The sequence below is a fragment of the Bolinopsis microptera genome, chromosome 9 (assembly GCF_026151205.1).
Source record: "Bolinopsis microptera isolate Bmic1 chromosome 9, MBARI_Bmic_1.0, whole genome shotgun sequence".
NCBI classification, from domain to species: Eukaryota; Metazoa; Ctenophora; class Tentaculata; order Lobata; family Bolinopsidae; genus Bolinopsis; species Bolinopsis microptera.
The window spans coordinates 10,616,872-10,634,337 of NC_087080.1; the positions used below are offsets into that span (position 1 = coordinate 10,616,872).

At 38.8% G+C, this 17,466-nt stretch overlaps 1 protein-coding gene across 2 annotated transcripts in view; it reads right to left on the reverse strand.

Annotated features, from left to right (window-relative positions):
• Positions 1-214: 214 nt before the first annotated feature.
• Positions 215-17,466, reverse strand: part of LOC134821342 (cell adhesion molecule DSCAM-like) — a 113,030-nt gene continuing 95,778 nt past the window's right edge. Inside the window, exons 3-14 of one of the 2 annotated variants that reach the window (XM_063832084.1) lie at positions 6,512-6,672; positions 6,268-6,367; positions 5,482-5,565; positions 5,155-5,227; positions 4,852-4,941; positions 4,448-4,599; positions 4,036-4,142; positions 3,117-3,297; positions 2,746-2,852; positions 2,479-2,604; positions 1,876-1,980; positions 215-1,672 (exon numbers count right to left, since the gene is read on the reverse strand). In XM_063832084.1, coding sequence (XP_063688154.1) covers positions 1,523-1,672; positions 1,876-1,980; positions 2,479-2,604; positions 2,746-2,852; positions 3,117-3,297; positions 4,036-4,142; positions 4,448-4,599; positions 4,852-4,941; positions 5,155-5,227; positions 5,482-5,565; positions 6,268-6,367; positions 6,512-6,672 — 1,436 coding nt within the window. In that variant the 3' untranslated portion in view covers positions 215-1,522. Of the gene's footprint in view, positions 1,673-1,875; positions 1,981-2,478; positions 2,605-2,745; positions 2,853-3,116; positions 3,298-4,035; positions 4,143-4,447; positions 4,600-4,851; positions 4,942-5,154; positions 5,228-5,481; positions 5,575-6,267; positions 6,368-6,511; positions 6,673-17,466 lie in introns of both variants that reach the window. The other variant, XM_063832083.1, reaches the window with a different exon arrangement.

Below are 17,466 nucleotides of genomic sequence, written 5' to 3' on the forward strand. Positions count from 1 at the left end.
TTTCAACTGCTGGGGGCCCTTTTAGAACAATCTCGAAGATCGACTGTAGAGTGATTAAGCACGCTCGTCGTCGACGGTCTTGGAACAAATATTTTAAGAGTTATCACCGGTTAAAAATTAAGCTGACGACCACTTTATGCATCCTTGTAGTTGTACTCACATATTTGCTTTTAATCCTATTCCTACATGTAGACCAAGATTCAAACTCCCCATGTCAGTGATTAATTCTCATATTCCAATATCAAATTTTAAAAGCAAAGAAAAATCTTACCACATAATTCTATAATCAGTTCAACTGATTACGATTATCAAAGCAAATAGCAAAAATATCGTGTCTGATATTTCGCTTACATTTACACAATCCACAGAAAAACTCTTTACCGCCTAACTGTATACAGGATCCAGCTACATACATAAAACCTAAATCAAAACAATTGCAATATTTTTCGACCGCCACGAGCAGCTTAAAATTAAATTTAATAACTTATCAAGATTCAATTGTTATCATAAAACGTTCTCCCAATTTTATCAGTTTAACCTTTATTTTTCCTATCCTACTGTACTTCGTTCGGATCTATGAAAATGCGTGTATCTAGTCTTGTGTATTTCAATGTCAGATTTCCCAGTAAAAAACAAAATATCTTTGGAAACGGCATCACCAGCACATAACTCCGAAGTCCGAGCCGTAAATAATGATAAATCTAGGAAGTTCTAGAAAAAACACAAATATATCTTCTCTAAAATAATAGATCGTCAAATCTCTGCGACAATAACATTTATATCTTCACATCAAGCTTCAACATCTGAAATGTAGCGAGTTGCAGCGCCTTCCATCAAAAATAAAAACGATCGCTAATCATAAAGCTCAATAAAATTTGAGCTGTTTTTAATAATTTACCAACATATATACACAAAGGTTATGTAAATACTTTTAATTAAAAAGTAAATACAATCATATCAGCAGGAAGAATTCGTGACTTGCCTTGTGTTAATTAATCTGTTTAAATTTAGAGTGCATTTCATAAGTCACAAATCCTTCATGTTAGAAATTCCATACAATTATTATAAATAAAAACGGTAACACATTAAGTTCAACTACAAAATATTCATCCAAAAATAGTATCCATCTTCCTCCATCTCGGAAATATCGTTTGTCAATGTGTTCACCGACATGTCTTTTATCAATATTTTATAGTGATAAAAGTAATATTTATAATATTTAATAAAAATATACAAATGGTTACTGTAGTTTAAGTATAATAATAACAGTATCTCTAAAATGAGAGAATGACCATTACGTGGAGTCAGCTGAAACAGAATCTCTTCTTCGATATAAATGAATCCCATAAAATTTTAATCATTTAACCATTTAAAATCAATCGCCTGGCTTGCAAAATATTAAATTAGATATAATATCAATCATGTATAAAATCTCGCAAATGAACAGACTGCAGCTACATCACCATAAAAATATTCAACGGAGAAACATACGGGAAATACGTTATTTACAAACCGATATTTTCTATAACATATGGCGGAGATAAGGAACTAATGTGATAGTCAGTGATAGCAAATAGAGAAGATAAGAATGTGAGGAATGTGACGCAGAGCCTGCATCAGGGTCTTTGTTTTCTTGAGAGTCACCGTCATCAATAACTTCCTCATCCTTAACCTGGAGGAGGAGGAGGTCAATACGTTTAGTACATCTGGTGATTTAGAAAATTTATATTTCAACTTGTTGTACACACTTTACCTTGCTATCATGACAACTTTTAACTCGTAATTTATTGGTGGTTTAATTACTGAGGGAGAAATCAATTATTATAATAACAGAACTACAAAAGTGTTGGAAGTTACTTAGTAAGTACTACTTACCCTTAGTTTAAAAGTAAGTGTTTCCTGCCCCTTAGTGTTGGAAGCAGTGCACGTGTACAGTCCACTGTTCTCTTTTCTGGATGCCCGCACTATCAGCACATACTCCTGTAATAATATTACGTTAATTTGAACCACTAGGGGGGGGGGGGGGGGGGGGGGGGGGGGGTACGTCTTATTTAGCAGCATATATCATTTTGAACATTGTGTCTCAATTGTGATACAATATAGTTTGGAGACAAAAGTAACGTGTAGGACGTAGGTGTAATACTTTGAAAATAGTGCGACTCCGCACTTGCAGAACAAAGCTGGTGATGAGATTATTTGAGGCAGTGGGCCCACAGCAGTGACCCACATCAGAGACCACAGCGGGGCCCACAGCCCACTCTATTGTTTAATTTTACTACACAGGGGCGCCAAAAAACAATTACCATAGTTGTGGTCATGTCGCTCTACACACTACACAGCGCGGCGGTACCAATGGCAATACACAAATATAATAGAACGAATACCGGCTGATGATGCGAAAAAATGCGGCAAGAGGTCAATATTGCAATTCCGTACCCACCGCACGTATATGTTGCCTCTGTTCGGAGATTGACGTACCGTTTCAAATTTAGAGATAGTCTGAACGCTTCTGCCGTAGTTCTGAGGAAGATCATTTGATATTTCTGTGGCAAGTTCTGCTCCGTCAAGTCCCCACTGTACGATTGAAGCCGGATACGAATTAACCTGGTGATATATTCAATAAGACGTCAATCTTCAGGACTTTTACTCGTAAACTTCACAAGTTTAACAAAAGATTATACAGTTGAATTAATGATCAATAACCTTTTATTTATTGTATATTTTATTTATTATTTTGATTTATACCTGGCAGATAAGAGAGATATCGACTCCAACACCCGCGTCAATTAGATAGAGATTCTCATCCTGGTCGTACACCAGTCGTCTTGGTTTTATTATGAACGGCTTAGACTCTGAAAAAAAACAGAATTAGAAAGCTGGAAGTTAACTTAACTGGTCTTATTATAGGGTGTCTGCGCCACGGTGAGCAGTCGTAATCGGAGATTTAATATAAGATAATAATATTAGATAATCATTTACAAAGCAAAGATCATCGAAATTCGATATCCTTTGGGAATTCATCGAAAAGTAACAAAAGAGTCGGGAGAAACGTCAAGTCATCAATCAAAAAATGTTTATTTTGGTTCGTACTTTATTTTACCAATATTAACACGTACCCCTAGGTTGAGAAGTTGTGAGAGTAGCAATCTCGCTATACGAGCCACTTCCTGCGTTATTAGAAGCAGCTATCTTGATATTATAGTCGGTCAGTGCATCAAGATCTTCAAGAGTGTACTGCTGTTCTGATCCAGTCTTAACCTCACGGTACGCAGAGCCCGCAGCTTCTTTGTACGAGATCTGAGTTGGAGGAGTGAGGTTATGAGGAAAAGGAATGTGGAGAAAACATTTCAATTTTTGTGGTGAGCGACAAATTATTAACCCCTCGGCCTCCCCATTTTTTCTAGTTTTTATTTTTCCAACATAAGTTTCTAACAAGTTTCTTCCTTTGCTACCTAGTTACTTCCTAGTTACTACCTAGTTACTATCTAGTTACTACCTAGTTACTACCTAGTTACTATCTAGTTACTACCTAGTTACTACCTAGTTACTACCTAGTTACTATCTAGTTACTACCTAGTTACTATCTAGTTACTACCTAGTTACTACCTAGTTACTCCCTAGTTACTACCTAGTTACTACCTAGTTACTACCTAGTTACTATCTAGTTACTACCTAGTTACTATCTAGTTACTACCTAGTTACTACCTATTTACTACCTATTTACTACCTATTTACTACCTAGTTACTACCTAGTTACTATCTAGTTACTACCTAGTTACTATCTAGTTACTACCTAGTTACTACCTAGTTACTACCTAGTTACTACCTAGTTACTATCTAGTAACTACCTAGTTACTACCTAGTTACTACCTAGTTACTACCTAGTTACTATCTAGTTACTCCCTAGTTACTATCTAGTTACTCCCTAGTTACTATCTAGTTACTACCTAGTTACTACCTATTTACTACCTAGTTACTACCTAGTTACTATCTAGTTACTACCTAGTTACTACCAATCTACAAACTTTAAGTTACCTGATACCCGAGGACCACGCCCATATTATCACTGTTACTCCAGCTTATAGACAGGGAATCCATAGTGGCTCCTTCCTGTATTATATCTTGCGGTACACCCGGTGGTCCTGGGAGAATTGGTAAAGTTGTTATCTGCTACTGAGAGTTTGCGCATGAATGACGGTTTTTAGGGCGGCAACTCCCACCCACCAGAGATCTGCCTTTGTGGATGGTCGAATAGGAAGATTAACCAAATAAGGGGTTAACTTTTATCATTTTAAAAGTAAATTGAAGAAATAATAAAAATGAAATTGTAACCCTTTTGCCCATGCTGTTAAATAATCGTATTAATTTCAAATGACAAAAAGCAGCCGAAAAAGAAATACTGTTCAGATATTAACTATTAAAGGAATCTTGCTATCTCTTCACTTACTCATGACGGACATCTGAACCTCGTTACTAGTAAACTGTATGTTAGGCCCCACGATACACCCGCACCGGTACTCAGCCGAGTCCAGATCGTCCAGGTCAGCTATAACAAGTTGGTTAGTGGGGTATCCCGTCTCACTGCCTTCCCCCGTGTAACTGAGGAGGTTAATTAAGATGAAGTTAACGTTTTAATGTTGGTATTTTATAATTTCATAGTTTTCCAATTTTATAATTCAATTTTGATTGTAAATAAAATGTTTTAACACATACTTGAAAGGAAGAAAATAAAAACGTACTGTATTTTAGAGCCAGCAGGTGTAGCGTTATCAATGTTACTACCTAGTTACTACCTAGTTACTACTTAGTTACTACCTAGTTACTACCTAGTTACTACAAATAAAAACGTACTGAATTTTAGAGCCAGCAGGTGTAGCGTTATCAATGAACCAGTTCCACTCTCTGCCCGTACTCAGAGCATCTAGCGAGTCACAGTTACAGCTGAAGAGAGGTTGTTTAAATAACATGCACAAAGGTTCCTTAGTTATCATTATATACAGTAGATCCTATAGAGTGGGATTGTCGTCCATCCAAAACTATGAAAATAGTGCAATGCAAAGATTTGAATTGGGAGCGCCCCTTTTAAATAATTCTCACGAATTGGGTAAATTGGTCACAACAAATATAGAGTCTGATGATGGGTGTCATAGTTACCTGAGTGTTATGGTAGTGCCCATTCTCGCCACTCCCTGCACCAGCTCTGGTGTGAACGTAATGTCGGGTTTACCTAAGGGGTTACTAGTATAGAGGTTGGGCCACATGTGATAAGGGACTTGTCAGCGGAAGGTGGGCACAGCTCTTCATTATTTATTGAACACGACTCTTACGATCCTTTTACGGTTATTCGATGTTTCTTTAAAGTTTCAAAGCTTTATAAATGACTTTTAACAAACACGTCTCAACATTCGACGAGTAAAGAGTTAAAATCGAAATAGTTATTAGGAAATTCGTTTAAAAGATAACATAACAATTAAAACTCACTAGTGCAGAGTGTTTTGAAGTGAGCAGGAGGGATGTTCTGCCCGGGTTCACAAGTCCAGTTGCCCACAATGTTGGTATAGCCACCTGTGTACACTGGATGGTTAGACAATTGTTAGCGCCACGCCCCGTCTCACTTCACCTTCTCGCAGGCATGAAGGAGCGCGCATCGCGCGCCCTTCAAAAGCGCCTTTACTTACGCCGAGCTTTTTGTTTTATCAAAACTTGTTTAAATTAGTTACCAACCAAATTTAATGGAACGATCGATGGCAAGTGACGAATAAAACCTTTATACAAAATAGATTGCTGTATTTACTTTCAAATTACCGTAAAAAGCCCGGAAAAGTAGAACAATGTTGATTCAAAGATTTGAACTATGTAGTATGCATCTGGTCAATCTCCACCAGATGCAAAAGATAGCAAAAGTGCAGCTGCAATAAATCAACAGGCTTAATTTTTTGTTGAAAAAACAGTATTGATCGTTTTATTGGAACATGCTCTGAAGCAATTGTATTTTTATTGAAAAGTTAGCTCAAAAATCACACTCGTGCTTTATGGTTGCCAGGGCAATGTAATGTTACCATGGCAACCAATCCAGTGTTAATCACTCCTCAAGAATGCTGTGATTCTCACTACACGTCACACCAACCTCACACTCGCCATCACGGAGGAGCTATCAACTATTTTACTGACACAAATCACTGTGCAGATACAAGATGTTGTAAAAAGTGCTAAAGTTGCAATCACAGAGAGGAGTAATCAACAGAGATTAATTCGCAAGTTACTTACTGGCATCTATTCTGAGGTAAAGTGTGTGGGTTTGGCCTTCTGAGATTCTCTCTATCTTATATAGAGATTCGGGTAACACCGTGTTTAAGGGTTGACCCTCCTGCGGAAGTTTCTGTTATTCAACAATATTCCAAAAAAAGAGCTAGTGAATTCTAGATTCACATTTTAGAAAATACTGTTACTATACGACTGAGTGATAAAAACAAGTTTATAAAAAATATAAATGGTTATTAGCAATATGTACCTTTTTGAAAGTAATATCAGGGGCAATATCTGTCCCTTGCACCGTACATGATATCGTAGCTTCTTTATCCTCTATAAACAGGAAATATTGTAGCGCCTGATACTCGATTGAGTAGACATTTTCTCCGTGAATCTCAACTGACACTGACTCCACAACTGTCACTGAAACATTAGAATTAAAATGTTTGTACAATTTGGTATAATTCCCGATTTGAAAGCGCTAGATTTTGAACACACAATTACCATGCACTGTTTCGGTGCATGTAGTATGTACATTGTACGTGTCACGTGACAGCATGCAGCTCCGGCATGGATATAATATTCAATGATCGATACAATAGAAATTTAAATATATATATGCGCGCGTACCGCGCGCATTATGATTGGCGCACCACCTATCACGTATTTATCCCCGCGCTTTACGTAAAGTTGAAGTTCAAAAGAGCATATCAGCAGGTGGCGGAAGAACTGGGGGTGCCAGAGTTTCCACCGCTATTCACATGATAACTGCTGACATAAGAGACTAGGTAGACGTAATGGCGGTGTTTGGTGAGAGTTATTGAGATGGGACTGGTACTAACTTTGTCAAATAGTATAAATCAGGATGTGATTGAATCTTTTCTAAGACAACCATGTGAGTCGAGAATGGTCGATATTGGTATCAGATTTTTTCCCCACAACTGGTCATAAATAATCCCCTTTTTAATTTGCTGTTTAAAACCGTGAACTTTCGCTAATTGCACCACTTTCTGACAAACAAGGTCATGATCACATCACGTGACATGCTATCGTCTGATCACAACAGTTTTTTTATCAACAGAGTAGCCAAACGCATTTTTGGACTAACCAAACAGTTTGTCAACAATTCATGAAATTTTCCATCAAATCTAACAAGCAGCATAACAAAATCATCATAAGAGACCTTGCTTATTTCATGACAAAAGAATCAAGATATGGTGTCTGTAGATTCAATTAGGTCATCGATAAAGAACAGCCAGATTTTGTGTTTTGCATAACGAATTCTAAATCGGTCGAAAATCTCTTGGAGCGGTTTTTTTCCAGCCATGCCGTCTACTTTCTAATGTAATAAAGAACAATACTGACCTCTCCTAGCGGTAAAATAATATTCTTGATACCAGACATCTAAATTATGCTGTAGGTTAGTGAGTGTCATGAGATACGCGAGAAATTCTCTTAAGCAGCCTATAAGTCAACTGTAAGAACGGCTACAGATTAAAGTGATCCTTTTGTTAATCCTCCGTAGATATTTAAGGTAGGTTCTTATTTTTACAACAATAAACAGACATCCTTATCACTCCACATAGCTCAGATCCCTACAAACGGAACGGTTATGTTATTTGTGAGATTGAATTAGACCACACTCAAGTGTCAATACTACCCAACATGACGGATTATATCCGACTTAAAGTCCGGGTAAGTAAGAACAAGTAATCTGCCTAACATATCCAGTACACTAAACCCACCATACTCAGCGGTTCCTGGAATCTTCCCTTCTAAATTACCAACCAGCAGTTTAGTTTACATACAATCTGGTTTACATACAGCTAACCAGATCTCAGTAATTCGTCTTTCAAACGTATATTTCCCAAGCACGCTCTCTCAAACTACATGTCAACAGCTACCATAATATCTTCTACTACACGAGCTTTATTTCAGAGTGTAGAGAGAGAGAAAAGAGGAGAGAGAGAGAGAGAGAGAGAGAGAGAGAGAGAGAGAGAGAGAGAGAGAGAGAGAGAGAGAGAGAGAGAGAGAGAGAGAGAGAGAGAGAGAGAGAGAGAGAGAGAGAGAGAAAGAGAAGAATACATCATGATAAGTTGTGCGTGTGACAGGACTATAACAACTAACAAGGATTATAAGGGCGGGATGTGTTCACATGCAACCTTCATATTATCACTTGTCACTGATATCTATATATTGTACAGATATATATAAGAGCGGTGGTCCAGTCTTTATTAATAACATAGTTGTTCATTACTTATTATCATTATATTTCAGATGGTATTATGGTTTTATTGAGCTAAAATATTACGTGGAGTTAGAAGCAACTATCAACAACCCTGAACGGTAAAGTTTAGTTCTTTAGGGTATGTATAACAATGTCGCCTTCTTTTCAGCAAATAATTTCTCCTTGTATCATAGTACAGAACTGAATAATATTGTGTTGATATGTAGCGCCCAGTGCATTTATTTCATGTAAGGTCACTGTGTCCTGTAACCCATGTTTAATTGGTTACATAAACCATGGCCTAATCTGTCTCCAAGTTTCCGTTTATTCTCAAGTCATGTTTAGTGTGCTGAATATGTTAAACAAAATGGTGGTTAGATTTAAGAAAATGGTTTGTTAGATTTTTTAACAAACTCCTTCATCACTCACCCAAGACATGTTTTCTCTGGGCATACTCAAACGGGCGGGCCACTAAATCCACATATACCACATTTTAAAGCCATAAAACAGATCTATTTTAAGGTCTAGACATAGAATTTAGCACAGTAATCACATATGTAATGGGAGCTAACACACGCAATATACCCACTCACACTACATTCGTCTGTGGGAGATAGGTCACGTGATGTTTACACAGAGCAACTCCCGCTGTCTCTACCTCAAACACACGTAAACCACACACATGTGCTATGTAAACAGTGTGGTGAGCTTCAAGGGTAAAAACACTTGCTGTAGACATGGCGTGTGAGAGAGAAATATTTCACATCTGTCACGTTTTACATATATGCCACATTTCACATCAGTAACATGCAGCATATTGGGTAAATAAAAATGCAAAAACTCAGGGCACGAACATGACGTTACACTCTAGTTCTTAAAGTTCACTTTTTGTATCTTTTTGGCCACTCATTACATATTACTGTACTGGCACACTGACTACTGACAAGAAGAAGACTCGTCTTCGTGAATGATCTAGTTAAGTAAGCGGGTGGTGCCAGTCTCAGGGCTCAGTAGCTATATCTCTTGCTTATTATTACGTGTGTCACGTGATAAAGCCAGTGTGTCACGTGACAGACTGGCTCCCTCTATCCTAGGACAGTATTCAACACCTCTTTATTGACCTCTTTATAACACCTCTTTGTAAAAAAGGATAATGATCAGAGGATGATGTTTTGTCTTGTTTGGCTGTCACCAGGGTAAAAACAGATCAATTAGTCGCCCGGGGATGCTAAACGTAGGTTTAGATCAGGGTTGGTTTAGAGTCTGGTTACGCTGAGAAGAGAGTAAAGAGAGAAATTAGCCTTTTATATGAGCTAAATAGAATTTGCGGAGAAGGGATGATAAGAAGAGAAAGTTCGGTTTACTTAAGAAAGGGAATTAGTTCAAGGTACGGTTTAAAGAAAGTCTAAGAGACTAAACTAAACGACTGTTGAAGGTTCCTCCTCAAAGTTCCATTGTTCAGCATCACAATGTTTTACGCACTTCATCCTACTTACATACTGAAAATGATTGTCTTGAGTAGGCTGCTGAGGGAGACAATTAGCTGAACTCATTTCATTGCCAGTAGGAGATAACTTTTAGCTTTGAGACTTGACCTTGTCCAATTCAGGTAATTCTAGCAAATAAGGGGTAATATTTTTCCGCTTAATTTGCAATTTACAAGAAATTAGACAACATAAGATACCCCAAATACTTGTAATAATATGTTGTCCCCTGTACAATACCCGTACAATTACACCACAACTCCAACCAGGATAAGTCCCCAGTAGTGTACATGTGATGGATCCAATTTCGAACATGTTAGCTAGCGCTACCTGAGTGTGAGCTGAACTATGGGAAACAGTATCTTAGGAGGGGCAATCAGCACGACATGATATATATATATTTCGATAGTACAGTCATCAGCCACCTGTATCCAGATCAGTAGATATCACACGTGTGCTTTCTCACAGGGCACGTGACAACACACGTGACATCATGTCACGTGAGCTCCTAAAACACTGTGTAAGGAGTAGTGTAGTAGTGAGTGTAGCAGGTGGTGGTAGAAGGGACAGTTCCCAGTTTCACCGCTCTCTCTCTCTCTGACTGCTGGAGAAGGCTAATCTAATATGCCTGACACTCCACCACAAGGAAGACAATGTCACCACTAACCCTACTCTGGCTCACAGATCACGTGGTGTTTGCTGAAAAGTCACGTGATCCTCGTCCTGTATAAAAGTGGTGCGCCCAATGTCGGGTGTTCTCCGAGTACACAGGGTAAGTGTAACTGTGACGGTGTCTGGGTAATGTCACGGTGCGACCAAGAGTAATGACTGGTCAGAAAACCAGCTCGCCCACGTGCAGTTGCAGGTCACGTGTTACCAGTTAAGAAGTCACGTGACAGAGGATTGATCTGTGGATTGCCTGTCTACTCCCCTGTTAACTCCTGTATACTGTAGGTTAAACTCTAATTAGATCACATTTAGATCTGTTAATGTGAGTAACGCTTCTTGTCAGATAAAACTTGGAGATTTTCATCCGGTGCGATCGTGTCATGATTATTTTTATGAACCAGCAAATAGCTAGGCTAGCTAGAGCCTAGAAGCCGGGGGTTGGATCTCGATCACGTTTTGAAAATGGGCCGGATCATGAGAGTAAAATAAGGGCACGAAACACTTGACACAGTTAACCTAGAGGTACACTAATTAGTCACAATAAACACTTGATAATACACCTCAACTGCAGTAGACCTAGCCTCGTAAACACATGGTTAAAACATGATTTAGAGGGTTTAGAGAGCACTCCAGGACCGAATCTCTGGCACCGCACTACACGGGTACATCGTACGGGGAGAGCGGGGTGGGGAGGCGGCTACTACTACAGGTGGGGAGGGAGTACCGAGGTAATAATAAGTGTCTCAGTATTTCCGTTATTATCGTGTGATGTAATGATATGACGTAGAGGCTGCCTGCATGTTAGTTTCCTCTCAGAACCACTTATAATTAGAGGGTAAAATAAGAGGAAGGTTCTGTGTTTGAGGAAAAGAGGGGGACTGGAAACCACGACTGGAAACCACGACTCGTGGTTTCCAGTCGTGGTTCACGAGATAGGGTTAGGTTATCTCGTGGTCCACGAGATAGGGTTAGGTGGTGTACTTAAAGTAAACTAGGTCAGTTCTGTAAAAATCACAAGGTCCGCAGCACGTAACAATGATAAAGGGGCTGTGTTGTTTACATTACCAAGCTCTCCAATATAACCCCATAAAAGGGCATTCAGATCTCTAAATCTGACCGAAAGGGATCGCTCCGAATTTCCGTTATATCTGGTGACCTCAACATGTTATCTGTCCACCCAGCCTGCATGCGACTAGTGTGCCACTGCATGTGGATCAGGGGGCATAATAATAGGACAATCTATCACAGGAAACACTGTATATTATTAGTATTATCGGACCTGCTGCTTACTACAACATTACTTCTTTAATGGAATGTGAGGAATGTAATTACATTATTATCATACTGTGATGTAATTACCAGAACAAACAAAAGGGAAGCTAAGTGGATTACAGGGGGAGAGGGACAAAAGAGTGTAACCATGGTGAGAGGGCCGGGGTCACGTGATAGCGTTCTGTATTTGTGTTAGCACATCAGAAGGGGGGAGCAGAGTGTGTTACATTCTTTAACTTTCATGAGGTTTAAAAGTGGTCTTATTGAACTCTCAGAGGGCCGTACATTGTGGGAGCGAGCCCTAAAACCAATAATTACACTGGACAAGTGAGCTCTAAAACAATGGCCCTGCCAAGTTTAATTAGACCTTCATTTGAATACAGATTAGAGGAGAACAGAAGTCAAAACCATAAATTGAGTAGGTAGTATCAGTAATAGTCAAGTTTTGAAGGGCTTGCTGAGCTATTTCATTACAGTTACACAGCACCAGGTGTTATGATAGTATTGTTGTTAAGAGGGTTACAGTTACAGTCCCTACCCAGATCGGTCCTTAATTCTGGATATGATGCAGAGTTTGGAGCCGGTCACTACTTTCACCAAAATTAACATTACTTCTCGGCCGTTATTATACTGGTTAAACTTAAGAAAATATAACGCTGGGCTGAAGGGTGGTTCCGTTTTGGTTAAACCACAAAACATGACAAATTCCTCTAAATCAAGCAGAGGATAAACCGTTTGATTATGCTCTAGAGCCGATTAATTTGATGATCTAGTTCATCTAATTGATCAGGTGACTACCATTTTTGTGTTACATTAGTGAAGTTAGAGTCCCTTCTTAAAATAATATGTAAGAATTTAGCGTACTCTTCATGAAAATAATACATGTTTAATATCACCATTAAACCTATAAACGGGACCTGATCTCACACCTTAAACGTGCAAAGTTGTGGGTTACCAAGCAATTAATTTATCAGAATTTGACGACGAAATGTGGTTTTGTCAGGTGACCATGGTAACGTGCAATCTCAGACGGGTGAGGCAAGTGTCTTGATGAATAGCTGCTCTCTATCTGACAGTTCATTCACACTCTGAAAAGCTTTTACACGCGCGGGGGACAAATGGTTATGAAGTATTGACTATTGAGGTCCTTTTCTTTGTCATTTACTTTAACAGTCACTATAAAATAAATATCAAAATATATGCTCTAACTTATAAACATAAATGTAATATAGCTTGATCGACTTGGTGTCTGGGGATATTAACTGAGGATCTGAAGCAACATTCCAAGGCTGCTGACCATCGCTGACATACCTATCACATACCACTAGATAAACATAATTAGCAGCTAAAGATGATTGAGTCTCGACCTATTCCAGCGATTGATCAGTCCCTGGGTGCACCATCCCTCAACCCCTAACCTAATCACCACCTTGAGCAAAGCATACTTGCTATTCCTACTTTATCAAATTACCTACTATATAGCATTGCTCCTAAATTAGGTTTTTTCTTTGTCCTGCTAGATGACAACCTCTTAAAATAATGACCAGGAAAAGGGTGCCACTCACAAAACACAAGGCTATATTAAGTGTTGCCCCCAAAACTTCACTCTGTATGACGTCATTCTGACGTCACACCATGACATCACGTTTTCGTACAAGCAAGCAGAGACGTGAGTAGTTAGCGCGTGCCGGCACCCTCTTCTCATCACCCCTTCACTTAATTTTTACATCATATTCACGTCACCACCATAACATAACAAAAGGTTGACCTTAACCAAACCGTCAACCTTAATTACGTCATAATATGATGTCATGTTTCCGCACAAACAAGCAGAAACGTGAATGGTAAGCGCGTGCCGGCACCCTTTTCCCATCACCCCCTTCACACCTGACACCCCCTTTACATCTTGTTCACATCATCTCACCCTCTTCACGTCTGCATCATGTTCACATTACATTTAAAATACTTTTCACATGACCAAATATGCAGTTTCAATAGTTTTCATTCCCAGACCAAATAGTCTCCACATGATCATCACTCCATTCCCAGACGATCACTACCTCATCACTCTCCAGCCCTTTCTAAAACCCCGGGACACACACAATTTGTAAGCTTCGTCTGTTAATCTCGGAACACTTGACATACTATTACGTGTAAGAAATCACATTAAAAAAGGAGAACACTAAGCTATTCAGACCGCGCTATGTCTGCCTTTCAGTACAAATTAGATGAGATACGAATGTAGCATTACATCATCGTAAGATGAGGAGACATTATTTTGTGTTGGGAGCTGGAATGCTGTATTGTAGGGAGTTGTAGAATGTAGGGAGTTTTAGAATGTACACTTTAGTTCCCAATGCATGGAACTATGGAAGCCTTCGTATTTTAATACCGATCAATCTAGAGGGGAATGCTGGGCGATTTAAAAGCTTTTAAGTGGAACACATATTCACTCAAGATGTGCCATGCTTAAAGCAACATTTAAGTAAAACTATCCGCAGAGAAATTATCGTTTAAGCGATCTATTAACCCACCTTGCATGATCTCATTTTGTGAGTAAGTTTATTAATGTTCGGCTTCACATTGACAAAGTCAAAGAAGTTTAAGGGGAGGAACGAAGCATTGATTGGTAGATTTTTAGCTTCACCAGATTCATGAAAACTTATCAGTGCGTATTTCAGACTTTCCCAGGATAAAAACCTAGGAATGAATCCCATTTTTAGTCAAGTTTCTTAACTGAGCAGATCATAAGCCACAGAACATTCGTCAAAAAGTTTTAATTTGTGGGAACTTTTCTCGTGAGCGCAGGACGAGCAAGAGAAACCAGGTCATAGCAGCTCACTAGAAGACAGTTCACATGGCTTACCATCCAGTACAACAAGCTCACTCGTAACACTACCACTCACATTTCATTGTCATGATCAGACTGAAAGTTTGTAGAATGTTCAGTGCAGTTGCAAGATATAGAGATTAGACTATTACAACTATTTAGAGCAGGGAGAGTAGGGTTTACCCCTACTTGGTATAATTACTGTCTAATCTGATCAACAGAACTCTCTCTCTCTATCTCTCTCTCTATCTCTCTCTGAGCATGACCGTATGATCGCAACATTTAAACCTACTCTGAGAAGTTGATAATTCCATACTCTTAATATGATTCTAAGTGTGTGATTCTAAATGACGTGTGATTCTAAATATGTGATTCAAACAGTGTGTTAATGTTGTGACAAACTTTCTCCACTTCTTCATTAAAGAAACACAAAATATCATAACTAAAATGTACCCGCTTCAAGCAGCTACAAACTTACTCTACGCTGGTCTGTTTTAAAAGCCGACTCCTTTGAATTTTTAACAAAAGTCAACTATTCATCCTTTAAAATGCTGCTGCTAGTTATTACACTCTATTCTCCCTGTATTTGAGATGTACGAGATACAGTGTGAGTTAGAAAGACGATTGTAAAGGGTTAGACCTACAAATTGGGGGTCGTCAACAGTACAATTAATAGAGATAGTGATAATATTATAGGGGGAGAAACACTGGGTCTAGTAAGATCTGTATGAGTGATGACGTATGAGTGATGACGTATCAATTACACGGCTCCTAATTTCTCAAATCAAGGTACACAGTAAATACTGAGCTCCATCCTTCTACGGTACATTACCCTCCGTCTACAGTCTACACTCTAGACCCCTAAATTATCAAGCTCGCTATCTGGCAGTTACAGTTTCCTGTTTATTCTAGAACTTTCTCTAGAACCTCTAAATATTATCATATTCATTTTATCACATTTATTTTATCAGATCATGAATAAGACATGGAGTGTTGATATAATCTTCTGTACAATCCCTCACAAGGCCAAGGGACATAATAATATAAGCTCCCGCACTAACTAAACTCACAATTTGTACTGTCTATTCTTTAACATTCTCTAACTCACAGTTACACAATAATGCAAGAATATGACAGTCTTGACTCTTGAGTTAATCTTATTGTTGCAACTTGTAACAATATAATTAACTCAAGATTAACCATCTTGTTTTTATCATTATTTCCAAAAAAGGCCATCTTTGCTCTCACCTCTCATATCTTGAACTTGCCAGATATCTTGAACTTGCCAGACAATCTCTCAACTTAGCTCGGTATAACAGAAGATGGAACTCAAAAGCTCATTATCAGCGATCACCGATCAACGTTCCCGCTGGTTATAATAGACTAGACCTCTATTATAGAATACAGCTATCTATTAGACCCCAACTAAACGGTACGACCTCTATTATACTCTAACTAAACAGTACATACTCTATACTAGTAGTTACCCTATCTGGTTTATATTATCATTACAATACTCTCACTAACTTGTGAGTTACGTCTGACAGCTAACTCAGCTGAAGAATCCTGTCTGATAACCAGTCCCGTGGTGGTATAAATATTGAGGTGCAAGATACTACACGATGTGCAATACAATGGAGCAAGTAATTGATACATTTCCAACCACCCTGCACTTCCCCCTCCTCCCTGATTGGTGGGATCAACTCCTCCTGTCCTCTGATTGGTGGGATTGAAACACGTGACCTATCACACGGAGGAGAATTGATTTTCAGTAGTCTGGCAGTACCCCGACTCTACAGCGGACAATACAGCCCCTCGCTAATTGGGGGCTGTTTGGGTGATTAAAGTCCGCACATGCTACCTTATAAGGGATAATTACCTGGATACTTTCATATAGTCTGGTATCAGTAGCCAGAGGTTGCTAATTGGGGAGTAGATACAGGTGGTGATACCCGCTTGTTATACTGATAACATGAATAATGTAGTGGTTACTACAAAGCGAGCTGCATACTTTAAATAACTCTCTCTCGTACATACCTAGTGTTATATCAGTACATCTTATAATCTACATGGTATGTCACCAAGTCTTGTAACTTGTACCTTATCACAATCACCGTCACATTATGCACAGTGGGTATGTATATCTTGATACTAGTTGGGGAGCTTCTAGGTGAACCATATTTTTCTGTCACGTGACACCGATTAACCAATCAGCTTCCAACACCCACCAATCAAAACCACAGTCACGTGTCAAAACAATCACAGTTAACCTGCATTATAACAATACAGAGAGAGAGAGAGAGAGAGAGAGAGTAACTGATAAGGGAATGAAAGTTGATCTGGGTACTCAGCCCACTGGTGAAGTGTGAGACACAGCTCCCCTGGGAAATGAAATGCCCAAGTTAGAGAATTACCACTCAGTTAAACACAGTGTCCTCCCTCTCTCTCCCGGGTAGAGGCGTGTATGTCTTGTTGCTGGAGTAAAACCTTGATTTTTAACAGTGTATTCAGTGCTTGTGATCCAAGGTATAAGTTGTGTGCTATTTTGCTGCACAGTAAAACGGGATTTTTAACAGTGATCCAAGCCATGGTTTTGGATAATGGTTAATTTAAGAAGTGACATAAAATAAGCTCCATTTCATTGATCGGTTTCAACTAAAGTATGTAATAACTGCATCACTATTGTACGTCAGCAAGTTGTGGTGTCTGTGATCAATACCTTTTGTTTTCATGTT